Source organism: Phyllostomus discolor, chromosome 13 (genome assembly GCF_004126475.2).
Source record: "Phyllostomus discolor isolate MPI-MPIP mPhyDis1 chromosome 13, mPhyDis1.pri.v3, whole genome shotgun sequence".
NCBI lineage: Eukaryota > Metazoa > Chordata > Mammalia > Chiroptera > Phyllostomidae > Phyllostomus > Phyllostomus discolor.
This window is the reverse complement of record NC_040915.2, coordinates 35,356,211-35,382,136: the sequence shown is the minus strand read 5'-3', so window position 1 is coordinate 35,382,136 and position 25,926 is coordinate 35,356,211. Positions and strand designations below refer to the sequence as shown.

Sequence of the window (25,926 nt, the reverse complement as noted above, 5' to 3'; positions counted from 1 at the left end):
CACGTGACCCATCTCACCTGGGGCTGATCACCTATTTGGAAACATGGGTCTTTGTCTTTGCCTCGGTCCTGGACTGGGAGGTCCGTTCAGGGGGGACCACACTTTGTTTATTTCAGCCCAGCACGGGGCCCAGGGTGGAGGGAGCGCTCAAGCATTTTGCACCTAGGCTAAGGTTGTGAGAAGCCCTTCAAGGGAATGGTGAGACGGAAGGAGGCAGCCAGAGAGGGGGGAAGGTGGGTGTTGCCTAACCTGGCTGAACCCTGCCTGACCTCGGCTCCCAGAACGAGCCCGTCCATTCACTGACTGTCCTCCCCACCCCCAGGCACGTATCCGATTTCTCAGCTCCCTTGTCTGGGCTGTATCCCTTCTCTTCGTGACTCATTGTTTAATTTCTACCTCCTCTTCTGTACCAGTTGGGAAGCTTTCAGCAACACACAACAGAAAATGCAACTGAAGGAGACTAAAATACAAGAAATTTTTGTTCTTTCAGACCATGGGAAGTCTCAAGTCGAGAAGGCCCCCGTATAGCTTAATGCAGCAGCTGAACAATGGCATCTAGGACCCTGGCGTCTTCTATCTTCTTGCGCTGCCATCCTCAGTGTAGCCGCTCATTCTCCTCGTGGTTGCAAGAGGGCCACAACAGCTCCAGCCATTGCATCCTCACCATATGCCAGACACAGAAAAGGGATCATGACTTTCTTGTGTCTGCTTTTAAGAGTTAAGAAACTGCCTTAGGAACGTGCCCACCAACCATCATCACCCACAGACTTCCCATTATAGCTCATTGGCCAGAATATAGTCACATGGCCCTTCTGAAGCCAATCACTGGGGAAGGGCATGCAAATAGCACGACAGGCTTTGAAGAATCAAGACTCGCCGTCTCTGGATGTGGGTGACAGAAGGCTTCTCTAACGTGCGTGCCCCCGCATGGAAACAGGGCACCTCAACCAAACCCGTGCTCTGTAGTAAGAAGACCACCACGTTCTTTGAAATAACTACCCTTTGGGCCACGTGGGTAAAACCCCTCTTTGGTCCATGAAAGCCTCCTGTCTGATGGTTCAAAGGTCTCTCGTCTTATCTCCCGTTCTAGGCTCTTCCGCACACTCCACACCGTCTAGCTCCTTTGTCCAGACTTGCTGGATTGCTGTGGCCTTACCGCATCACAGTGTAGCCTACCGTTTACCTGCTTACAAGTCTGTGTTTGCCACTCGGCTGTGAGATCCTTCTGGGCTGAGCCGGAAGGTACTGGGATCTAAGGACCTGGCCGCCTTGTGAGCGCCAATTACTCTGAATCTACTGAAATGAATTGTGAGGGCAAAGGGGAGGGGTGGGAGGAGACAGAAGCAAGGAGGAGAGAGAGCCTGGGACAAAGCAGTCGATAAAACACAGGCTCTGGCTGCAGACAAAACACGGGACGCCTGGAAGAGCCAATTCACTAACCGGGTTAGAGGTTCTATTGTGGGAAGTAATCATGTGTTAGCTTAAATAAACCCTTTTACCTCAATTACCTGTAATAGAATACAAAGGTATTGACTCAGCCCCCGGAGGAAGGCGGAAGGCAGAAGTTCAAACCCACCACCACTCCGGGAGCAGCAGGCACTAATTGCCCTGAGGCAGAGGTCAAAGGTGACGGGAGGATTAAAGTGGACAATGAAAACAAAAGCGGGGCCTTGACTCCTGAATTAACTAATTGCTCCTCTCCCCGGTGCTGGTGCCGTGTAACCTGGCTTTTCTCCGATGTGGCGGTGCTCTCTTGCCCGGCAGGTCCTTCTGCCCGACAAGGCGGCCAAATGCAGCATCCCCCTCGCCACCCTGAACCCTCCTTCACCCAGGCCCCGCCCCCGAGTACCTGGAAGGACCGACAGCCTGTGTGAGAATGCACGGGAGGCCGGGGAAGGCCACTTAGAGGAGGTCGAGTCTGTCCTCAAAAATCACCGCAGCATTCGATGAGCACTTACTGTGTCCTGGGCACCGCCCTGGGGAGCTTTCTAGGAATTGTCTCTGTTCACCCTCCATCGGCCCTGACCTTCTCCGACACCGTGAGCCGGGCTCTGGGACAAAATGGGTGCCAGGTCGAGGGCGGGACAGGGACCAGATGGAGCCAGGCATCTTGTCACACCAGAACTCGAAGACGTCCCCAGAATACGGGGACGCTGGCAAGAGCCACCAGAAGGAGAGTCCTGGCTGGCTGCCCACGAAAGGACTTGACCTTCTGGAAGGGGCATTGCTGCCACGGACTGAAAGACACGAACTACGTTTTGAGAAATTCCCATTATTATACCAAAAAAAAAGTACTGGTCTTAGGAGGTTAATTCATTGTTCTGAAAACAGGGAAGGAAGACCCGGGCCCTCTTGTTTCCTGTACGAATACTGTATGAGGTGCCTGCGGAGGTAAGCGAACAGTTGATGGCGGGGGCGGGGGGGCCCTTGTTTATAGGAGAATCTCAGTCACTGAATTCAGACGAAAGGAGGGAATTAGAAAATCGCCATGTTGCCATCCTCCTGAAAGAACAGACCCGGGGCCACAGTTTTTCACTCCAGCAGAGCTGATGTCTGGGGCCAGGTAATCTGGAGGGGCGTGGGGGGCTGTCCTGTACGTAGTCTGGCAGTTCCCTGGGCCCTGCCCACGAGAACCACAGCGGTACCGCGTGGTGACAGCCAGGAGTATCTCTGCTCGCTGCCAAGTGTCACTGGGGGACAAAGCCACTCTGGTTGGGAGCCACGGGGGCAGGCCATGACCTTCGATGGCTGCTGAGACCAGGAGGTGAAAGCTGAGGAGGAATGAACCACGCCGGGCTCAACAGACTTGAAAGCAGCCCCAGCCTCCCTTGCGAAACGGAAACCCCTAGAAACACCCCCTGCCCCATTTTTGCCAAACAAGTTGTCATTCCCCTACTGAAATCAGGAATCACCCCCCAGGCCTGTGTTTTTCTGGGGGACACGTGCTGTCCTGGCCACGCCTTTGCGTCTGCTGGGGCTTCTACCTACCATGCTCCCACCTCTTTCTGTTCCTGTTTCTTCATTCTCTCATTTCTCAGCTTCCATGACTCTTCCTCCAGGAAGCCCTCCATGACTCCTCCTTTGTACTACCCTTGCCCATGGTGCGCATTATCACAGTATAATTGTCACTGTCTGTCACTTCAATTCAGACTCACGGGCACAGAGACTGCCAGGTTCATTGATTTAACCCCAAGGGACCCAGCATGGAGGAGGCGCTCAGAAAATGTCGCAAGCAGGAGGGAAGGCGGGCAGAAGAGAGGCATGACCAGGTGCTGTCACAGTGCTGGTGTGCGCACTTGGCTGAGTGTGATTGTCCGCACCTGTGCAGGGCAGCGTGCGTGTGAACGTGGACGCACGCACACAATGCCAGAGTGCCGCGCGCCAGCCACGCCGTATTTCCGGGAACCTTCGGATCTTCTTGGTCCTCTCCGCCTTTGCACTTGCTGTTCCTTCTGCCTGTTCTGCCCTTCCCTGCTTTCTCCTCGCAGCTCAAACTCCGCTCAGCATTCCAGAGCCTCCTGGCCCCTCGCCCTTCTCCCTGTCAGGCCCCTCGCCATCTGTGCATCCAAAGCGTGTGAACCTCTGTCTGCACACTCGTGTTGTTCTCGGCACTCAACCGGAGCTCCCCAAGGCGCCGTGCCGGAGAAGGCAGGCCAGCCGCCAGGGGCCAGGGGTGTTTCTGGTTTGGGGCTGGACGTCCGTGTGGGTGTACAGTGTCCAGATGAATGGCCTGGACTAGATTGGGGTCTTCACCCGTTTTTTTACTCATGAACACCCTAAACATTTTTTAATGTTACCTTCCCCGCAGAATCTATGTGCTACCCAATTCAGATTTACTCCTGAGTGAAAACTAGTTTCATAGCAGCCACTAATCTTTCTGCAAAAGTTAAGTGGAAGTCGTTCCCCTACAAATCCGAGTTTAAGAAACAGAAAACACTAACTTCCCTCTGATACAAGATGGCCTGGAGGAAGGAAACTTGGGACATTTCACCTCCTCCACCTCGAAGTTGGGGCGAGTCCTCCGAGGAGACCTGGGCCCAGAGAGGGTGGGGTGCACCGCCCCCTCCCCCCCCCCCCGGCCCCTGCCCAGCGCTGTGCGTGGGGACGGAGCCGAAGAACCGCTTCCCCCAGGCTGGCATTTCCCAGAATGCTTTCTCTTGAGTATTGTCATCCTGATGAATTTCCTTCCTGGCTTAAGTCATTTTTCATGTGTTTCTGTCACTTGTAGCCAAAAGAATCCAGAATAACACCCAGACAGGAGCGGAGGGCCGGGGGGAGTGGAGAGGTGAGAATCTAGAACCCGGCGACCTCGTTTCAAACCCCAGCCCCGCTGTATGACTTGGGGCGTGTCGCTTTGCCTCTCTGACCCTCTGTCCTCGTGCGAAACAGGGGTGACACCAGCTCCCTGGGGGGTTGCTTTGACATGTAAGAGTCACAGGCAGGATTTGGGGAGTCAGATGGATGACCTCGATCGAGCAAGTGACCTCCCTTCTCTGAGCCTCAGTTTCCTCCCTGGTGAGGCAGATAAAAATAACCGTCTCAGGGGACCGTGGTGAGAACTGTGTAAGAGAACCCGGTAATCTGCCCACACAAAGCTGGTGCTCACCAGATGACAGTTAGGCCCGCATGGGGCAGGTGGGCAAGTGAGACTTAAGTCTGTGACACTCTTAAAAATCAGCCAGCACCTCTGCCCGGCCCCAGAGGGTGACACAGGACCTGCAGCTGCAGAGTGGTCAGCTGGGGAGGCTGGAGCATGGACAGAGTTGCTCCCTCCACAAGCAAGCAAGCAAGCAAGCAAGCAAGCGGAGGAGAAGCTGGGCAGAAATTCTAGCAAGTGCTAATTAGGTCGCGAGGCCACCCGAGGGAGGGGAGGAATGCCTGATTAATTACTGGCCCACGCTGCAGGGGGCCACACACCGGGCTACCTGCCGCCTCCCCTCCTTGCCAGCGCTGGGAACCGCAGCCAGGAGGCCAGGCGGCTCGGGACAGGACGGCTCGGGGTGAGCCTTGCCGCCATCTGGTCCCCAACTCCCCGCCTAATGTCTGTAACAGACTCACTACCTAATTGCCTGTTTGGGGAGCGGCCTTCACATCTTTAACACCTAATTCACCATTGTTTCTCTGGAAGCCCCAGTCCTGCGGCCCGATGCAGAGGGAGGGCTCTGCCCGTTTATGGGGCTTTCCAGCCCCGGGCATCCCAGGCCGGCCTTGTTAGGCTCCAGCTGGGCCGGCAGCAGCCGGGAGGGTGCCGCCCCGGCCTCCTGCACGCAGCCTGGGCTTGTTCGGACCCCCTCTCCCCAGAGCTCACCTGCTTGGCAGGAACACCCCAGACACAGCCTTTCCCGGTTGCCCCACCTCCCCACCCATCCAAACCCAGGTCTCTGCCTGGTGCGGAGGCCTGTCCCCCGTTCTCGTCTGCCAGCCCCTTGAAACGCTAGGGCAAGAGCCAGTCTCTGCTCATTTCTGGCCCGTGCTCACAGGGCAGCACCGCCGTGGGGGTGGGGGGCAGAGGGTGAGGGTCTGAGACCAGGAGACCCCAGCTCTTTCCTCCCTGGCTTCTGCCACTTTGGGTCAGGGAAGCAAATTTGGGAAGGATGCTGAGAGGGACCTGGCTGGCCACAGAAGTGGCCCCCTGGTCTTTGTGCTCCCCAGGAGGGCCCTGACGCACCTCCTTTTGCCACACTGTCCCCGCCCCTCGCCCCCGCCACGGTCTGGTCGTTATCACTATCGTCACTGGTTATTGGTCCTCTAAGGGCCCTGTCACTAACATGGGTGTCCGTTGTTACCTCTCCAGTCTTAAGGGATGAGGATGCAGGGAGGTGGAGGGAGGAGACCACCCACTCCCCTCCACCCCTTCACCCTAGTTCATTTTTCCTTATGATTGATTGACTGCAGCCCGACATCATAGCTTATAACTCTTTGGTTTATTGTCGCTCCTCCCCGGGAGAAGGTCCATCCACGAGGGCAGGGGCTCTGCTCGGGTCATTGCTGTGGCTGCAGCCCCCGGAACAGCATCTGGCACAGAGCGAGCTCAGCGCACATTTATTGTTGAATGAATGAACGATTGATGGAATCCTGGACCCACGATTTTCTCACCTGAATTGTTTGGGGCAGGTCACTTACTTCGCTGCTCTGAAACTTCCAGGGCCAGAGAGAGCACACGCCCGTCTCATAGGGCTGTTGTTTAAATGAAATAAATAGAGTGTGAATGGAACTAACACATAATAGGTGCTCAGTAAACCACCACCACACTCACTATTATCATCACCAAGGGTCTCAGGCTCAGGCATCTGCTGGCTGAGGCCTCAGGCACCCAAAGGTTTCTCTGAGCCCGTCTGTTCATGTGCCAGACGTGAGAGCCAGGAGTCCCTGAGTCCCACACAGGGATGTTTCGTCGATGCCTGGGTCGTGTGTGTGAAGCACCGAGCAGGCAGCCGGCACACAGTAGGCCCTGACCGAGCGGCAGCTACTAGAACCCTGGAGAGGACAGCATTTGCATACAGGACCCATCACTTTCTTATTCTGTGCTCTTGTGAAAGCAACTTCGCGTTTCTGAGTTTCAGCCCCATCTGTGCAACTGGGATAATGATGGTCCCCTTCTCACGGATTATCCTGAGGTCACAGGGAGACTGTGCCCTGGAAGCCATAAGGGGATGTGCTGTGGCCAGCAGGAGAGGGAGCCCCAGACACGGGGGGAGGGACGAGGCCCGGGGAGGAAGAGAGAGAGACATTCTCAGTGCAGAGTCAGGGCAGAAGCAACGGCTGGGTTTGGCCCGCGCCCTGGGGGTGGGGGTGCTGAGGGCACACAGCTCGGAGCTGGTCAAGCCCCCCCGCCCCCAGCCAGGGGCCCTCTGCAGAGAAGGCGCTTCTAACCCCTGGCCCCCAGCCCCCGTCTCTCCATAGGACCTCACAGGGACCTCTTCTGGACAGTCTTGGCAGGGGGAATTTTCAAGGGAGGCAGGTGACCACAGTAGGACCCCACAGGAGGCTCCTTCCACCTCAGTCGGCCCGGCCAGCTCCCCTGTCCCCCCATCTCTCTCCCTGACACTCTGGAGCAGCCCCGGAAGAGAAGACCTGGAGGAAAGGGCGCGGGGCATCAGCGAGGCCAGACAGACTCCTCGGACCCCAGCCTGCGAGGGTCTGAGCAGAGCACCACCAGGTCCCCACCTCCCTGGTTTCCGCCACCAGACGGACCCAGGGACCACCAGCCTGCGCCTGGCAAAAGCCAGCGGGGACTCTGCGAAGGACTCGGTCGGGAATCCCCAGCCGGCAAGCTCCCTGAAGCCTGGTCGCTTTTGGTGTGTCTGGGTCTTTGGTGAGTTCCCAGTCCGTAAAAGAGTGCCTGGCACTTAGGAAGGGCTTACTAAATAGACACTGAACAAGTGACTCCATCAGTCAACGAGTGAAGCCAGGAAGCCGTGAACTGCTATAAGTGAAGTCCCCTGTGGGCTGGGATATTTTTTCAGCCGGGGAGGACACGTGTGTGACCGTACAACCGAAGCGATCGTCAAATCAGTGACTCATTGAAACGTAATCTCTCTGCAGGCCGGGGTTGCCGCCTGCTACATCTAAGGCTGCATCCGTGGTACCCGGAGCGGAGCAGGTGTCGAATGAATGAGTGAGCGAGTGAGTGAATGAATGAATGAGCAAGGTCCCCGCTCTCAGTGCAAAGACCAGGAAGAACCACACACAAAGGGGCCGCCCTGCTCCCGGCCACCACTCAATGCCTCTCGGGTTTTGTTTTTTTTTTTTTTAAATAATTTGTCGATTGTTTTTAATGGTTGAGGCAGTAATACTTGGTTCATGAAACTGCAATATACAGAGAGGTGAAATAAATAGCTTATATATATAATATATATAATATAGCTGGTTTTAAAATATTCCCTTATCATTGGTGTGCTAGGTCACGGGAGTCACGGAAGGTCGATAGCAGCATCCTGCAGGCTGCGAGCGAGGCAGGGTCGCCGTGATTGGACGAGGCCTTCTGTCGTCGGAGGTCGAGGCGCCGAGAATTCCGAGGGGCACGCCTTCCCTGCGCGGTGTCTCGGGACAGCTTGCAGCAGACAATAAATAAATGACTGCAAACCAGAGAGCGATTTTTGTTGGAGTCTGGGGCAGGGGCGGGAAACGGGGAAAGAGGGGGAGTTCCTTGGAGGGTGGGGGGTTACTACTTTTCTCTGCCTTTTTTTTTTCGTTTTGTTTTGTTTTGTTTTTCTTTCGTTTTCAGAACCTTTGGGAAAAAGGACTTTGGTTTCTCAGAGTGTCGTTTTCCTCATTCAAGTCCTCCTCTGGGGACGAGCTGAGCGTTGTCTGTTCTGAGAGAGAGAGACACGCACCTGGGTGCTGACGCCGTCTCTCCGGGTGAGTCTTTGTCGCAGGGGGGTTTCGGGTCAACCATAAGGTCCTTACCGTTCCCCCGCCCCCGAGAGTTTTGGTTCAGTTTTTGTCTTCTTGGAAACAATGTACAAAAATAGAGCTTCTTCCTTATTTTTCATGTAAAAATATTCCTCTGATGCAGTTCTCGGGGAGTGAGAGCGTGGGCCCGGGGCGGCCGCCTAGCCGGGGTGCGTGGGGCGGATGCGCCGGGACCGCTTGGTCACCGTGGTGTACTTGAACGGCTTCTGCAGCTCCGTCTGCCCCTTGGGGTAGCGCTTCATGAAGTGCACGTCCTGCTGGTTCTCCCGGGTCTTGGGGCCCTTCCTTGGCCGCCCCTTCTTGGTGAAGCCCACGTACCAGCCGGAGTACTTGGCTGACATCAGGGCCGTGTAGTTGTTCTCCAAGACCTTCTCAATGAACACACACTCCTTACTGGTGCCGTCGGGCTGTGGGAGGAGAGAGGAGAAGGGGGTGAGAAGGGCCAGGGCGGGTGCGGGGGGGTGCAGGGGGCGGGCGGCCAGGGCTTGGGGGCAGCACAGGAGGGAAGGCCTGGCCCGAGCTCTGGCCTCAGCAAGTTCACTTCCTGGATCTATGAAGTGACCTTCTTCTTCTTCTTTTTTTTTTTTTTTAAGGTATAGAGCCTTTCAAGTACCCCAGGTTTTGTTTTTTTTTAATTTTTATTTATTTTTAGAGAGGGAAGGGAGGGAGAAAGAGAGAGAGAAACATCAATGTGCGGTTGCTGGGGGTTATGGCCTGCAACCTAGGCATGCACCCTGACTGGGAATCGAACCTGCGACACTTTGGTTCACAGCCCATGCTCAATCCACTGAGCTACACCAGCCAGGGCTGAAGTGCCCTTCTTACATCGGGCCCCCGCATCCTTCCAGAATCCAAACCTTCCCCACTTTCCACCCTGCAGCCAGGAGCTCCCACCTCAACTCTATGAGAACAAGAAACCCAGAGGTAGCCAATCAGAACATGATTTCCTGTGACTGGTGCAGGGCTGGACATGGGACCTGAGCCATCCAATCAGTGTTCCCCGATACCCTGTATCAACAATGCCTGCAAACAGGCTGACTTACACCTGGACACCCAGGAAAGGGAGGGCAAAGCCGTTTCACCACCACGAGGCGAAATCCTGTTTGACAACAAAGCCAGCACGGAGGGCGCAAAGCCAAGAGGAAAAGAATAAGACACCCAAGTCCTGGTCGCATCCTTTAGCTGCATCGGAAGCGGCAGTCGCCTGACTGTCACGTGGGCCAGTACCACATCCTTGGAAGCGGCTGAGATTGAGTTCTAGCTTTTGTGACAGGAAGGAGTGCTGACAGGTGTGCCCAAAACCTGACATGAGGTCGGCTCCTCCACTGCCGCTCACACGCCACTGTATGACGTTCAGTAAACACTACAGTTAATGTGCTGCCTTGCGGTGTCTGGTGTGAGGGAGGAAGGAGACTCCCTGCGTAAGCGTGGCAGCGTGGCCCAACCCCAAAGCCCGCGGGGCTCTGCCGGGCCAGGAGCCCGACCTGCACCCGACTCGGGAGCTGAGTCAACTCCACGGCTTCCGTGCTCGACCTCAGGTCCGGGCATCCCACCCTCTACACCTCGGATTCCTCGCCTTACCCAGCAGGGATAAGGAGACGTCCCCGGTCCTGGAAACCTTGTGCGGAAGGGCGCTCATAAATGAGCCCGGCGCACAGTAGGGACTGCTGAATGAATGCTGAAGACATAAATGAGCCTGGCACACAGTAGGGACTGCTAAATGAATACTGAAGACATAAATGAGCCCGGCGCACAGTAGGTACTGCTGAATGAATGCTGAAGACCGGGTGGTTGGGAGGGCCTGACTCCCCTCCTTGGGCCTGAGCTGGACCAAAGGTGGGGGGCGGCAGGCTTTGAGTCCCCTCCCCCCCGAGACAGCCGCATTGCCCGATGGGGACGAATGGGAAACACGCGGAGCTGGGAGGCCTGAATTAGCAGCACCGGAGTTTCCAGCTAACATCTCCAGATTTAGGCCGGGCCCACTCCTCGCTACGGACAGATGCCCAGCCAAGTTGGAAGCCCAGCGGTCTGGCTGTGCGCGGAGACTGAGGTGCAAGTTCCAGCCTTTTGTTTGAAGTAGAAAACAGGCCGGGGCTTCCAGGAACATTCACCTTTGAGCAGAGGGCAAGCCCGGGCTCTGCAAAGTGCTGAACTTTGCAGAAAGGGACGGGCAGGGCAGGAAAACATTGTCTGGAGGACGGGATCTTTCGAGGAGGAGGTGGCCGGGCAGGCAGGGGGAGGGCCCGGGAGGCACATGCAGGGCCCAGGGGACAGAGTTGGCGGGATGCGCAGGGAAAGAAGCCAGAGCATATGTGCAAAGGGGTAGAGGGGCGTGGGCTCTGGGCTCCGGGTACCTCATGGATAATTATGGGAGCTGCCTGTCCAACCTGAGTCCAGGGCCCTTGGCCCCTCTCAACGGAACAGTCGGAGCAAATGGAACCAAGGTCACACCATGATGTTTCCCTACCCTGAAATACCTGCCTGGAAAACTGCTTTCATCCTTCAAGGCTCAGCTCAGCAACTGCCTCTTCCAGGAAGCCTTCCCTGACTGCTACCTATCTCCCTAGTTACTTCCTCCTCTTTCTTCAATATTCCATTCAAGTATCAAGCGTTACTGGGCTCACATACTCCATCTTCTAGACCCTCTTGGCACCCCTTTTCCCCCCACAGCCCCCCCAAAGAAGCAATTCCACACCTGCCTGCCCCCTCAACAGTCCAAGAGCCTCAGGAGGTCGGGACTGCTTCTCAGTTGTTCTCGTGGCTCAGCACAGGCCTTAACCCAAGACGGGGGTGCCCAGGGCTTTTGTGGTTGAACGGATTTGAGTTCGTCTGAGATAGAAATGGTGGGAGCCACACAGGAAAGAAAACAGACCCTGGCTCCTCCTGGACCCCTTGCGAATGCCCCCAGACAGTCATGAGCTAGGGGACCCCCTCCTGGGGGGGTGCCGAGAAGGGGACAGAGCCGGCAGAGGGCCAATGCTCTGTGCGTTGCCCACGTGGTCTCCCTGCTCATTCATTCGGCCTTTATGAACTGCCAACCACATGCCAGCACCTGCACATCCCTTACTTCATTTCATCCTTTTAACGCACGGAGGCAGGCTCTACCTGGCAGAAGACAACAGAGTCGTTCAAAGAGGCAACGGGACATGTCCAAGGTTATGGAGCTTGTCAACGGCAGAGCCAGGATTTGAACCCGCATTTGCCATGGCCGCTCGCTTCTGTCTCCTCTGACCAGTCCCAGACACACCCACAAGGAGACAGGGGATGGCGGCGTGGGCACTGCCTGTCAAAACCCCACCTCCCCAGGCCCACACGCCCACATCAGCGTGAAGCAAACTCTCGAATGCGCAAGGGTCAGCACGGGGCCTGGCACATGGGTTCACACGTGTCTGGATTTACTTAGAGGGTTGGGGAGCTCACCACCCCAGAGCTCAGGAGCCATGGGGCCCACCTGTGGTTGTCACATACCCTCGACCTCTGTGACCCTGCTGTGGCCTGCTGAGATGTAAAAACACCTGTGGCTGCCCCGCCCCTGCGGCAGCGCTGACTCAGCGGGCCCGGCCAGGCAGAGGATGCGCAGGACTTAGGGAAGGAGTGACTATCTCCTCCCAGAACCCCGGGGACCTGGAATTGGGTCATCTCCCCCACAACCCCCTCCGACACCCGCCTGTCCAGACTGGAATCCTGTTCCTTCCACGTGACTCGAAGACTGAATCCTGATGACATCATTCGGGCCCCCAGAGCCAGTCTTACTTGAAACTAGAGCGACCCTCTGGACGTTTTCAGTTACGTGGGCCAACTTTTCCTCTTTGGCTTAAGGCATTTTGAGTTGGGTTTCAGTCCCTCACAGCCGAAGCAGCCTTCCCAAAGACGTGGTGGAGGGCAGCCCCCTCCCCCGCCTGCTGCCCCAGAGAAGACCTCACCAGCGATCCCACTGGTGAGAAAAACCCATCTGGGCTGAGTCTCCAGGGGAGGGGGGACTGCCTAGCACACGGTGCACCGCGCTCAACGACTGCGGAGTGAAAGGAAGGGTACCTCCCGGGCCAGGCGGTCGTGGGGTCCAGACGGGAAGGGAGGGGCTCGGCACAGGGCCGTGGCACTTGGCTGGCACGAGGCAGCGGGGGAGTGGCCACAGCCAAGGGCCAGAGGGGACCTGGAAAGGATCTGCTGGAGGTTCAGCAATATGCCCCTCCGTGGCGTGGTTGGCGCCCAGGGTCAAGATTGCCCAAGAAAGCTGTCCCACTGAGCCATTCCCAAGGAGCCAGAGCCTCCACCGCCCGGGCCAAGGGCGGCCACAGGTGGAGGAGAGACTCGGCAATCCGGTTTCCGAGGGGAAGGGGGCTAGCATTGAACAAGTGAGGGCCTGCGAGTGCCAGCATTTTTGTTCCCGTTCCACAGGTGAGGACGCTGGGGTGCAGAGAGGTCAGGGTGCTGGGTCGCCCCGGGGGCCTGAGGTGCACAACGCTGGCTGGGGGGGAGGAGTCAAGAGCCTCAGAAAACAGTAACTGGGCTTCCTTTCCTCGGTGCCCTTGCAGGCTTTGGGGCAGGTGGACGGAATGCAGAGAGAAGGATGGAGAATCAGTCCCCATGAGCTATTATCAGCCCAACGGGGAAGGTAAGCCCGAGGACAGACAGTGACAACCCAGGTGGGCGGTCGGACCCGCAAGCGCGGGCTGTGTGAGGGGCTGGGGGCTCCCAGGTGGGTGGGTGGGCGACCGAGGGGCTCAGAGAAGCAGGAGGGTGGGAAAGGATGAGCCAGGGCACAGGGCAGAGGGGCGAGGGAAGGGCAGTCCCAGCTGATGGCACAGCGTGGACAGCACCTCCAGGGACTGCAGCTGGGCAGTGCCAAGCGGCTGCGGATCGTATCTGGGTCCAGGGAGCCTGTGACAGCAGAGCGGCCAAACAGCAGCACCCCAGGGCCCCCAGCGTCCACTGCGGGAGCCAGAGAGAGTGCAGGGCCCTGGGTTGGGCAGAGGCCCACAGGGGGCCCAGCTGCTGGCGAAGTCAGGACAGGTGGATTTGGGGGGCGCCCTCCGAGGTCCGGAGGCCTGAGCGGAAGACGGAAGCCTGGAGGGGGGAAAACGGGGCGGGGAGGGGGGAGGGGGGAGGGGGAAGCTGCAGCGAGGGGGCGGTCCTCCCCCGACGGCGCTGCGCCGCGCCTCGCCTCCAGCTGAACCGTCCCCAATATTAATGACGGGAGAGAGGGCGAGGGGGCAGGAAATCGGAGCCGGCTCCTGTGGAAGCGGTGACTCAGCGGCCAGCCGGCGGGCGGGCGGAGGGCGGCGGGCGGCGGCGGAGGGCCCGAGGGGACCGGGCTGCTCTTTTGACCCCACGACGGCCCTCCCTGGGGTCAAGATGCCGGGAACCGCGCAGACGGGAGGGAGGGGCGCGCAGGCACCGGGCACGGCAGGCTGCCCTGCGGCCCTCCTTCCAACAGGGGAAAAAAAGGAAAAAAAGGAGGCCGAGCACAACTGCGAGCAGGTTGGGCCTGGGAGACGGCCCGGGCCGGGCAGGAGAACAAAGCGCCCGACGCGGGACCGCGGGGCGGCTGCGCGGCACAGGAAACTCCGGGCCAGGCCAGGGGACCCGCGCCCACCCGCCGCCGCCGCCCCTGCCCCAGACCCCGCGCCCGCCGCCGCCGCCGCCGGCCGGGCCGCCGGTCGCGGAAAGTGAATCACTAATTGAAACCACTCATCGCCGTCCCCGAGCCGCGCGACGTGATTACTATTATTTTGTTTGCTCTTTGGGAAGCTGTCGTTGGTGTGGGCAGCGCCGCTGGAATCTTGGCCTCCCAAGCTGGGTTTTGCATCCCGCCCAGCTCTAGGGTGGGACCTGGGGCGAGTGCCTGGGGCCCGCTGTGCCTCGGCTTTCGCGTCTGTGAAATGGGGATGGCGGAGGTACCAACCTCCTGGGATCAGGCGGGAGCGCCTGGCAGAAAGTAGGTGCTCAATGAACGGGGGCCAGTAGCCCCGTTATTATTCACGGTAGGCGGCAATACCTGGGCTCCAACCCCCGGCCTGGTACACTGCCCCAGCCACTCGGGCATGACAGATGAAAGAGGAATGCGTTGGGAGATGCAGGAAATCAAAAACGTGGCTTAAACAAGGCTGGGGTAACGCCCCCCAGCCCCCGCTCCAATGAGGTATAAAAAATGTAAAGAATGAGCCAGGGCCTTGCCCCCAAGCCAAAGACGACATCCTGCTGGGAATCTGGGTCTACTCTCCACCCCGCACCCACTCCACCTGTCCAGGAGGCAGAAGCCCCGCCCCCCCACCCTGTGCCCAAGTTACTGCAGAAGTGAGGAGGGACCCCTGCAGAAAGAAGGGGACACAGACATGATCCAACAGAGGTACAGCCACCAACACCACCCACTGGAAGTCCCAGAGGCAGTGCGTGTGCGAGTTTCACAGACAAGCACACCCGAGAGAAAAGCGGGGACCCCTGAGACACGGCCTCGGTGGAGGCCCAGAGCCCCTGGCACACGGGCCCACCCGACTGCACCCCCACCCCTGCCCTAATTTGTTACATGCCGCTCCCTTGCCCGTTCCAAAGTAATAAAATCTTCCTGAAATGCTAGAACCGTGAGGCCCAGCGCTGACGAGGCGGCTGAGTTCCGGAGCCTGGCGATTGTTAAAACAACGCCGCGGCCCAGCCCTCCGCCGGCTGCTTCCCTGTTCCCAGACATCAGGTACACGCAGGCAGCAGCCGGGAGCCCCAGAACCCCCTCCCCTCCGGGCGGGGGACCCCTCCCAACCAGCTAGGGTTCCACATCCACCAGGAGAGACCCAGGGCCCCGCGTTCTCCCCAAAGTCACAGTCACGATAATAGTAACATGGGTAACTTGGCCTGGCAGGCTGTGGCAGTGGGCGAAGGAGAAGGGGGCAAAAGGAGGGATTGCGCCCTGGCTGGCAGAGCTCAGTGGATTGAGCGAGGGCTGTGAACCAAAGTGTGGCAGGTTCGATTCCCAGTCAGGGTACATGCCTGGGTTGCAGGCCATGGCCCCCAGCAACCGCACATTGATGTTTCTCTCTCTCTCTCTCTTTCTCCCTCCCTTCCCTCCCTAAAAATAAATAAATAAAATCTAAAAAAAAAAAAAAGGAGGGACTTCTGTGGGAATCTCACACGCACACTCCCCGGCTGGTTTCCACTGAGGGCTGCCGCGGCCCTGGGCTGGCTGTCCCAGCCACACAGGGCTGCCGGAGGGCACCCACCCAAGTTCCCCAGAACCCCAGACCGGCACTCACCTTCCCCACGAGCTTGCCTTTCCGGTTCATACACAGGTAGAACTCCGTCTCCTTGCCCTTGATGCGGACTTGACTGCCGAAGGTGTCTGTCTCCACTAGGAGCTGGGCTTCGAGAGGCAGAAGCAGAAGGAGACAGGCTTTTTTACCGTGTCCCTGGGCCCCCCCCATCCCCACCGCCAACTCAGGCACGGAAGAGGCCTCTGCCAGGTCCCTGTAGAGCACCCCGCTTCTCAGGCTGGGAGAGGGGAGCCGTCCCCACCTGTGCCCTACCCCCCCCTCCACCCCCAGCCTCTCCGGACTCCACTAGGAACCAAGATGGCTCCAGCCAGAGGGAGAAGGAGGTTCTGTCGCTGTGACCAAACACTAACTTGGGTGCCCCCCCCCCTTCCTCACCCACCTCTCCCAGCCCCTCCACTCCATTCCCCAAAGCAGGGCAGAGAGCCAGACAAGTAACTCCAGGGAAGCAGTCGTCTCCGCAACAAGGGCACAGACACATGCACAGGAGTTCTCACGGGCACACACACACTCAGGCACACACACTCTCGCACATGCCTTGCCTGGGGGGGGGGCAGTGCGTCAGAGGCCCCAGCCCCGCCCACCCCTGCAGGTTTGCCCCTTGAAGGCCAGGGGCGGGGAGGCGGGACATCTTCAGGATTTCACTTTCCTCAGTCAAGGTCGCCAGGCTGAAAGGTAACTAACTAACCCCCTGGAGCCCAGAAGTCCCGATCGGGGCCCAGCATTCCCTATCCTGGGCAGGAGACCCCCCGCTGCTGTAGATGCTCTGCAGAATCGGGGTGTCCGGAGCTGACCTCCCAGAGCCCTGACTGAACAAGGACCCCAAATGGCCAAAGGGTGACTGTCCTCTCCCCTGTCTGGTCCTGAGCGCACGCACCTGGTCCCCCTCCCCCGCTCCCCCTCCCTTTCTTCCTCTACCTATGACCCTCCCGCTCTCACCCCCCCACCCCTGACCCTGTGTTTCCTAGCACCTGCCCCTCCCTCACCCGCAAAATTTTAATTTCGGTGACAAGGGACTTGCTTCTCCATAACAAAATCATAGCCCCAAATACAGCATCCTTGGAGCCACAAAGAGTGGAGCTCAGTGCCCCTAAAATACACTAGGTATGATTTTAATTAAAAAAAATTAAAAATATATACCCCGGTGCCCTGCTGTGAAAATGAAAACCATCTGGAAAGCAGGATTTCCAATCATTAATCTAGCTCTCCTTTGACACCACTACTAATTAAAATATGATACCCCACCTTTCCACGGAAAAAAGAGAAGAATTTACATAAAATTTAAAGATCTAACAAGAATTTAGTAATTCTAGAAACAAGGGGGCCGGCACATTCCTCCCGCCACCTTCCGCCAACCCTAGTCAGCAGTGAGTCAGGGACCCGAACTGATGTTGAGAGGGGGGGCACGGGTGCCCCGTCCTCCCTGCTCCCCTGAATCCAAGCACCCTATGACTCTGTGCTAGCTTGGTCCCCTGGAACCTGGGACCAGCTCCCCGCCACCCCTTGCAGCGCAGGCCCCCCAGGGCGGGGATGTGGGCTCAGGAGGGTCCCCTGCCACCCCCGGAGCTTCGCACGGAGGCAGCACAGGTCAGGGAAGGGGAGAGCTTTGCAGGGCACGGCCCTGGGTCTGAGCCCCTGGCCTGGCTGTATGACCTTGGGCCTCGGTTTCCTCACCAGTAACACGGGGGAAACCACCCATGGTCCTCAGGTGAGCGTGAGGATCGCACGGAAGGAGGCGGGGAAGGGCCCGGCACCTGTCCTCAGGGGCGGGGTGGGGGACCCTCGGTGCCATCGTTCAAGTTTCCTACGTGCCACGCAAACCTGCTTTCCCCAGAGAAAAAGAAACGCACCGCAGGAAAAGTCAGAGGTGTGTGTGAAAGCACAGAGGTGGGGTGGAACTTGCCTTCAAGGCCAGGGTACCCTCTGGCCTGAACTTCCGCAGCACCGCTGGGGCTTGCAGGTGGCACGTGCCCCAGAAGGGGCCTTGGGCTGGGACTTAAGGGTCTGATTCCGTGTCTGGCGTCTGCCCGCCATCCTGGGCTGTGTGGCCTCTATGCCCCACTGTGTGCCGAGGGTTTTCCTACCTATGCAAAGGGGGGCTCCACCCTGTTCTGATTCTTGCTGAGACTGGGGGCAAGGTCTGGGACAGGGGTAGGGAAGGGACACTGTAAGAAGGAGGCGGGACCACAGGGCTGGGGCACACGCAACCCCAAGTGACTCCCAGGGGGAGACAGCTCCGGCTCCCGCGTGAGCCCGCTGAGGTCACACAATTCACGCGCTTGAGTGCCTTTGCCCCCATTTTACAGGGGAGGAAACTGGGGTTCAGAGGAGTAAGCCAGCAGGAAGGGCTGACATCAGGTCTGCCTGCCTCTCTCTGCTGGGGCCCAAGCTCCGGGGGAGGACCCCCAGCTCCGGGAGACGGAGCTCAGAGCACAGCCCTCTGCCGCCGTCCGCCACGGACCACCACAGGGAGCATCCAAAGGGCCTGGGGCTGGACCGCACCTCCACTCCCGCCCCCACCCCGGGGCGGGGAGGGTCCACGCCGGCTGCCGGCTGCCGTGCCAGGGGAGCCAGAAGTCTGTTCTCCCCCGACCGCAGTGAGCCACGGAGTGACCTACCCTCCGCTCCGTGCATGACATAATGAGCAGGGAGCTGGGCCAGAATTATGTAAAGTCTTTGGGGAGTAATAGCAGCAGCAGTTCTCAGAAAGAGAGAGAGAGAGAGAGAGAGACCACACCCACCCAGGCCAGGTTTTCCCCGGAGCCTGCCTGATCCTCAGCATCATGCTGCTCCCCCCGCCCTGCCCCCACCAACCCCATGATTCCTGATCCACCCCCCAGGATGCATCTGGGCCCTAGACGCCTCCTCTCTGCCCCGGTCTGCTCTCAGGCCCGCACCAGGCCAGGCAGGAGGAGGCGATGACATTATCTCACTCTCTCCTCCTCACCGGGCCTCCGCCCCGCCCTGGCGGCCCCTCCAGTTTTCACAGTTCAACAGCCTCCCCCCCCCCCGCCCCCCTGCCCCCAACTCTTGCCCCTCACCAGTCTCCCAGTCTCCCCTGCATGTCAGCCAGAGGGATCCTTGCGGAAAGCCTCCTCAGACCTCCGACCCACTGAAAACCCGGCCTCTTTCAGGAGCCCATCCAGGGCACGAGACCTAGGGCCGGCTGACTGTCCCCAGCTCTTGCCCACGGCCCTCCAGCCAACCAGCCTCCTTGCGTTCCTCCCTGACACACCCAGTACACCCACTTGCACCTCAGGGCCTTTGCACTCGCTCTTCCCTCTCACCGGAGACTGCTTTGCCCCAAGCTTCCTCCCGTGGCTTCTCGTCTCTTAGGTTGCCACTCAATGTCACCTTCTTAGAGAGACTCTCCCCCGCCACGCTGCCCAAGGTCACACCAGCCTCCCCCCTCCAGCACGACCCACCGCCCGCTCCATTGTTCTCAGAGCTGTTCTCCAAACTTCTTACTTGCTGCCTTCTTTATCGTCTGCCTCTGTTTACCGGCCGGGAAGCCCCAGGCGGGCGGGTCCAGCCCGTCTTACTCACCGCGGCGATTCCCAGCACCAGCTCACCCACCCCCGGCTCACAGTCAGTGACCCACCAGGACGCTGCACTTCAATGCTGAAATGACCGCGTGAGGGACGCACTAGAGGAAACGAGATGCAGGGAGGAGGGGGGTCACGCCCAAAGGCGCACCACCAGCTAGTACAGGGCCGCGGCTCGGCCCCAGGGTCTGGTTCCGTGGCCCCTGTGCTCAGCCACGCTGCTCCCCCCTGGGGCAGTCTCTCCTGCCACCCCAAGACTGTGAGCCCCTACCCACCCATCCCCAGCCTCCAGTTACTACCCTATTTCCTGCCTTGCTGTGTGACAGAGGGAAAGACCCTGGCCCTCTCTGGGCCAGGACTAGCTGACCTGCAAGGCCTTGCTCGGTTCGGCTCCTCTAGGAAGACTCAGTGACTCACACGTATCTAGACCGTGTGACGTGCTGGGCACGGTTCAAACTACCTGACACGTGCTCCCTCACCGGATCCTTACAACAACGCTTGAGGTTCGGACTGTAATTATCATCCCTGTTGTACAGGTCAGAAAATGGGGTCCCCAGATCACCCTGGGATGGAGCTCCAACCCAGGCAGGATTCGAACCCAGAAGTCTTGGGGTCAGCCTGCCTACCCCACCCCTACCTCCCTTTCCCTCTGGGCCCATCCCTTTTCCGAGGGAGCGAGTGAATGCCAGGGGTGGGCAGCAGGGGCCTTCGCCTTGACCTCCCTTTCTTAGGGCGGAGTCTGTGGGCACGGCAGCCCACAGAGCCAAAGCCACGGGCCCAGCCCTCCAGCTCCGCTTGCAAATGCCCTTGAGGGGGGAGGGGTCCCCTCGGGGTCACCGGAAGATGGGGGGCCCTCAGGAGCACCCGAGGCTCAAAGCGCAGCCAGAGAGACAGGAGTGGCTTCAGATCTGGTCAAGGGGAGAAAAAGCTACGTGAACCCGAGGTGGGTGAGTGCAGGATTCGGGGGTGGGGGGCACAACCCAGGCCCCTGAGAGGAAAGTCCACGGAGCCTGTCTCATGGGGCTCAGGCCTCGGAGCAGGGCCCAGCCCTGCCTAGGGCTGGGGGCCAGGAGCTGGAGGACCCAGTGGCTCCAGCAGCTTGTAGAGAGGAAAGCAGAAAAGAGAAAAGAGAAAAAAAGGAACTGGCAAGAAAGCCCTTTCTATAAAAAACACAGAAACACAGGCTCTCCCCTCGCCCCCTCCGCCCACTTCTCTTAAATAGATGGAGTAACAATGACCATTTAAAAACTCACAGCTAAGCCTTATTTGAGCATTCTGCCAGGCACTGTGCTGGGGGTCCGAATGTGCAATGTCTCACGAGTCCCTCATCGCGACCCTGCAGGGTCGGCCGTGTTGTACCCATTTTACAGATGAAAACACTGAGGCGCTGAGCTGTTACTTGCCAGAGCCGCACTGTGGGGCCAGGACCTGGACGCAGGCAGAGGAACTCCAGAGCTAGTCTGAGTGAGACAGGGGGTCCAAGGCAGGCAGAGCAGGGCAGACGTGGCTGCCTGTGACCGTGCAGATATGGAGACGTGACAGTGATTCATTGATCGACTGAGGGAACGGCTGGTTCCAGTGCTTCCCTAGCAGGGCCTCGAAGGGGGCGGTCTAGAGCCTCACTTGGAAGGCCTGGGTTAGAAGCCTCCGGAGAACCAGAGGGATGTGCACAAAGAGAGACGCAGGAGACGGGACCCAGAGAGAGTGGGCAGAGAACACAGAACTGGAGAATGGGTTTCTTCCCGCCCCCGCCGGACAAACCTCAGGGAACAGCCCTCCGCAAGGCCTTCGAGCACATGGGGGAGACGGGAGCCGAGGGCGAGGTGCAGAGCCCGCCCGCCCGCCCGCCCGCCCGCACACGGGCCCAGCACAGGGGGGCAGCCGCCGGCAGCCGCTGCCATTCCGTTGCTGACGGTGCTGCTGGCGGCTCTCCAGGCGGTGCCCTCCAGCGAGGAAATGTCCTTGCCACAAAGACAAAGGAGGGCACGCCGGAGCCGCGCTCCCTCCCTCCCTGGTGCAGGTGGACCAGGTCCAGGGGAAGGGGGAGCGAGCGGTGGGGGTGGGGGAGAAGGGGTCCTTCCTGGAGACGTTTCGGCATCACCGACCGTGCGTGCACCGCACACACGCAGTGGCCTGTCTCCAAAGGGGCCCGCCGTCCCCCTTCTCCTAGAGTCCCTGAGGAGGAGGAGGGGGGGGGGGGTGGGCGCGTGGGCTCGCCGGAAAGCAGGAGGGAAGCGATCGATAGGATTGATCTGGAGCTGTATTTAATCCTCGCTGGAGCTCTCCAGTGTGGCCGTGTCAGCTGAGCAGGCGGTGAGGTGTGGGTGGCCGCGCCTCTGGGGACGGAATCGGTGGGACGCAAGCTCAGAGGGCAGGGGTTCGGCCTCAGATGCAAGCACCCCCTCCCAGCTGGGGGAGCCCCTGGGGGAAGCTGAGTTTGCTGCACAGAAAGAGGCTAACTGGCCAGGAGGGTGAAGGGAAGACCTACTGTGTGCAGACGCTTGCCCCTGGGGAGCGAGGCCCTCAGTGCTCCTGGGAGCGCACCTGGGTTGACACCTTCAGGTCGGTACCTGTCTGTGGCCGGCGCTGTGCCCGGGGGCTCCTCCGTGAGCAAAACAGACGCAAGCCCCACCCTCAAGGAGTCCGCGCTATGGGCGAGAGAGACAGAGTGAACCACCAGACTCAGAACAGGACGTCAGGCAGCGGCCAGTGCTGGGAAGAGAAATACGCCCTCGAGGAGGCAGAGAAGGGGACGCTCTGATAAGGGGAAGAGTGTACAGAAGCCAGAAGGGGAGCTGGGAGAAGAGCGTTCCCGGGTCCAGGGGGTGGCCAGCGCCAAGGCCCCTAGCCAGGAGCGAGCGCGGCGGAAAGCCCGGGGCTGCAGTGGCCATCAGGAGCCAGCCCCCTGGGCTGGGGTTTCATTAGGGAGCAGTGGCCCCGTCTCACGTCTAGGCTGCCGTGTCGAGAATGCACGCTGGGCGTCAGGCTCAGAGAGTAGGGGTCCCCGCTGGCTCGGTCACACCGACCAGCCCACAGGGCCTTGCTCCTTGCTCACACTGTTCTCTAGCAAGTCCCAGAGAGAGGGTGGTGGGGACCAGGGTGCCGCCTGCCCCTCCCGTCACCTGCCCGGCAAAAGCCCGGGCACACCCCCTCACCTGCCTGCAGAGCCACATGAGCCAGTCCCTGCTTGTGCTGTGAGTGGTCCCATAGTTACTTTATTCACTCATCCAGCAATGCTTAAGGGGGGGGGGGCGGGGAAAGGACGTGGGGACATGCACGGGGGTCACTGCTTTCGAGGAGCTCCCGTTCTCGGGGGGACAGGGTGAGCAGGGGGCTCAGGGAGGCTGCCCAGCAGGGCAGGCTGACTCCACGTGGCCGTGAGCAGCGGGCACACGGCTGGAGTCACAGACTCACACGTGACAACCATTAGGAGGCCGAGAGTATGAACCCCGGATGCACGCCCCGGACCCTGCACCCCGGTCCCTTAAACGGTGAAGAACTCAGGCGCAGAGAGAGAATGGGAAGGGCCCGGGGTCATGCCAGAACTCAGGGACCCAGGCTCTTCCTGTTGAGTCAGCCCTGAGGAAGGAGCTCCCCCGTGAGTGGGGTCCCCCAGGGCGAACCGGGAGGAGGCCAGACCACACCCAACAACAGGGTCCGAAGACCCTTCCTGGCCTGGCCTGAGACGGCAGCCAGAGCGCGGCCAGCCCCACCACGGGATCACGAGGGAGTTTCCACCTGCGGCTGACACGCCAGAGGCGGGGTCCCTTCTGCAGGCCCTAGGAACCAGCTCCTGAGGAGGGGGCCTCGGCCTGAGTCCGTGACAGCACCCCTTGGCCCCATACGGCAGTGATGAGTTCAGGGAACTGTCAGTAACATTCTTAATCATGACAGAACCTTTGGCCTTAAGCTATTCTCTCACTTCAGTCACCCACTTTCCAGGAGAGCTAACTCAGAGCCACAGTCTCCGGCGTTGAGCCCCAGGTGCAGGCCACCGGCTCCGCCCTCCAAGGGCCACCTCCCGGCTGACGCAGGCCTCTGCGGCCTGCTGGGGGCCGCCTGGGCGCTGCCAGTCCCGGGAAGCTGGCCAACTGCAAAACGTGGGATTCTTTTTTTTTTTAATGTTTGATCAAGTAGAAAATCCCTATTTCCAAATGAAAGCAGGCAGGAATACCCAAACAGGAGACTTATAAAAGCAGCGTTGCCACCCCCACCTCCCACCGACTCACCCCACCACTATGGCCAGAGCCACGGCCCCCACCCTCCCCGGGAGCAGACTCAGCCGGCCCTGGGCTCCGCTCCCCTAAGACTGGAGTCCTGTCCCCTGCGGCTGGCTCCTGGCCGCCAGAAGGGGCTGCCACCTCCACGTCCCGGGTCTAAATGCGCACACCTCGGAGGCAGGTGAGGCGGGGCCTTGTCATCCTTGCTGGGCAGAAAAAGACACCAAGCCCAGAGCCGGACACACTTGCCCCGGGCCCTGTGGGCTGCTTGGTGGCAGAGCAGTGACCGGAAGCCAGATGCCCTGCCTGCCTCCTGGCCCCTTGCTGATTCTTGGAGGTGGCAACTGCCTGTAGGACAGAGGTGACCGGGAACAAGGACCCGAAAAGGAGGGGCAGATACAATAGTCCCAGGTGGGCCCACCAGGTGTCCCACTACCTGAGCCTCCAGCCATGTCCCCCCACCCCCTGCCATGACCACCACCATGCCAGCACACAACTCCCTCCAGAGCCGAACCTGAAAGCCCCCCGGGGGCTAAGAAAGCCCCCGGTCCCGGGACTAGCCCAGGCTCGGGGTCCTTGGAGTACTGCGGGAAGTTCAGGGGCCACGGGGAGACCCCCTAGCGGAACAGCATGGTGTGGAAACCCCGCTGGCTCGGATTTCAAGACCACTCAGCACCCTGAAGCAGGCGGAGAGCCCCCCGGAGTGGGCCTGCCCCCCACACCTGCCCACAGAGTCCAGCACCTTGAGGGACCGTGGAGTCTGACATTGGGAGGGTTGGTGGGGATTCTGTTTACACTTGGCATTTGCTGCGATTCCCAGGCTGCACCCTGACCATGTGTGGACAGGAGTCTCAGACGGCGTCCTCTGCTCAACGGGACGGAGCCCTGAGGAGGAGGAGGAGGGAGCCAGTTCTTGGACCGTCCCGGGTCCCCTGACCAAGGGCTACCGGCTGCCCCGCCCCCAGGGGCAGGGAGGGCCCCTAACACATAAATCACCTTCCCGATAATATTTGTATTGATCATCCAGATTGGAAGCCTCGGTGGGCTCCATTGTCTCACTTCCTCTGCCAGGGTTCACAGATGGGGTCCCGGCCCCTCATCTGCGTTTCTAATGTGACATTTAAATGGAGCAGCCTCCGTGCCAGCAAGGCCCCTGGCTGCCCTGGGTGCGGGGGGTGGGGGGCGGGGGGGGGGTGAGAAAACGTGTTCCTTGAGAGAGAATGATTACATCTAGAGTTCGTAGAACTGGAGTCGGAGCCAGGAGGGGCTGGTCCCTGGACACTCAGGGTAGAGACCCTTAGTGTCACCGGGGCTCGGGCCCCGGCCGGACCCACTGAGTGGACATCGGCATTTTCATGAGAGCACCCCCTACCCCGTGACTTCCCTGCAGCTTAATGTGTAAGAAGCGCCACTCTAGTCCAGCCCTTGTCCTGAAGGGAAACCGAGGCCCAGAGAAGGCAAAGGCTTCCCTGAGGTCACACAGCAGGTGAGCCCCCGCCCCGAGCCTCCTGTTCAGACAGAGGAGGTGGGAGGGCACGTGGTTTCCGGAGCACGGAGCCGGCCGTTTGCCAGGCCCCTCTCCCTCCCGAGCCCCTGCCTCCTGTCCCAGGGTGTGGACAGATGGTTCAGACCCGAGTCTGACCCCCCTGTACTCGCCCAGCCCGGAGGGGCCAGCACGAGCTCCAGGGACTCCCCAGGAGGGCACCTCCTCCCGCCCGGGCCAGCCAGCTGCCCCCTTCCCTGGCAGCAACTGGACAGCAGATCCCAGGGAAAAGCGCCACCTGGGTTTGCCCAGCACAGCCAGACATCGGGGGGTGGGGGTTCACAGAGCAGCAGAGGCCCCAGAGAGGCGGCCAGCAGAGGGCCTGGGAGAGGTGGGGAGCAGGGCCCGGAGCCCTGGTCCAGGGAAGGAGGCAGAAAGGACAGAGACGCTGGGGAGGGGGAGGCAGCGCGAGGACCGGAAACAAAGGGCAGGAGAGATGAGAACCAGGAAGGAGGGAGAAGGGTCCAGAGAGAGAGAGAGGGACCCGGTGAGAGCAGAAGCAGCCAGACTGAGAAAGGAAGGAGGGGAAGAGGGAGGCAGGGGAAAGGAGGTCGAGGAGCGTGATGGGGCCGGGAGAAGGCAGGGAGGCAGCTGGCCGGGAGCGGGGGAGCCCGGGTGGCCCAGCCCTGCCCGGCCTGGCCCAGCCCAGCCCCCAGTGACGGTGCAGCTGCCACACTTGGGCCCTACCATGAGGTCAGCCCTGCCCCGGGGCTGCAGGAAAATAAATGGTGTCCAAGATAAAAGGTCCAAGAAATTATTTGTCTTGTTGTCACGTCTTGACTGCAATGGGCAGGGGCCGGCGGGGCATCATCCCAGAAAGAAAGCTGGGGCTGCCAGGCCCCTGCGTACACACGGGACCCCGCCCCAGCCCCCGCCTCCAGCCCCGGCCACCCACGGCCCCGAGCCTGGCCCGGAAGGCGGGAATGGCAGGAACGTGGTCGGGG

At 59.9% G+C, this 25,926-nt stretch overlaps 1 protein-coding gene across 1 annotated transcript in view; it reads right to left on the bottom strand.

Moving 5' to 3' along the window:
• Nucleotides 1-8,180: 8,180 nt before the first annotated feature.
• Nucleotides 8,181-25,926, bottom strand: part of FGF18 (fibroblast growth factor 18) — a 32,120-nt gene continuing 14,374 nt past the window's right edge. Inside the window, exons 4-5 of the mRNA XM_028528347.2 lie at nt 15,660-15,766; nt 8,181-8,822 (exon numbers count right to left, since the gene is read on the bottom strand). Coding sequence (XP_028384148.1) covers nt 8,556-8,822; nt 15,660-15,766 — 374 coding nt within the window. The 3' untranslated portion in view covers nt 8,181-8,555. The remainder of the gene's footprint in view (nt 8,823-15,659; nt 15,767-25,926) is intronic.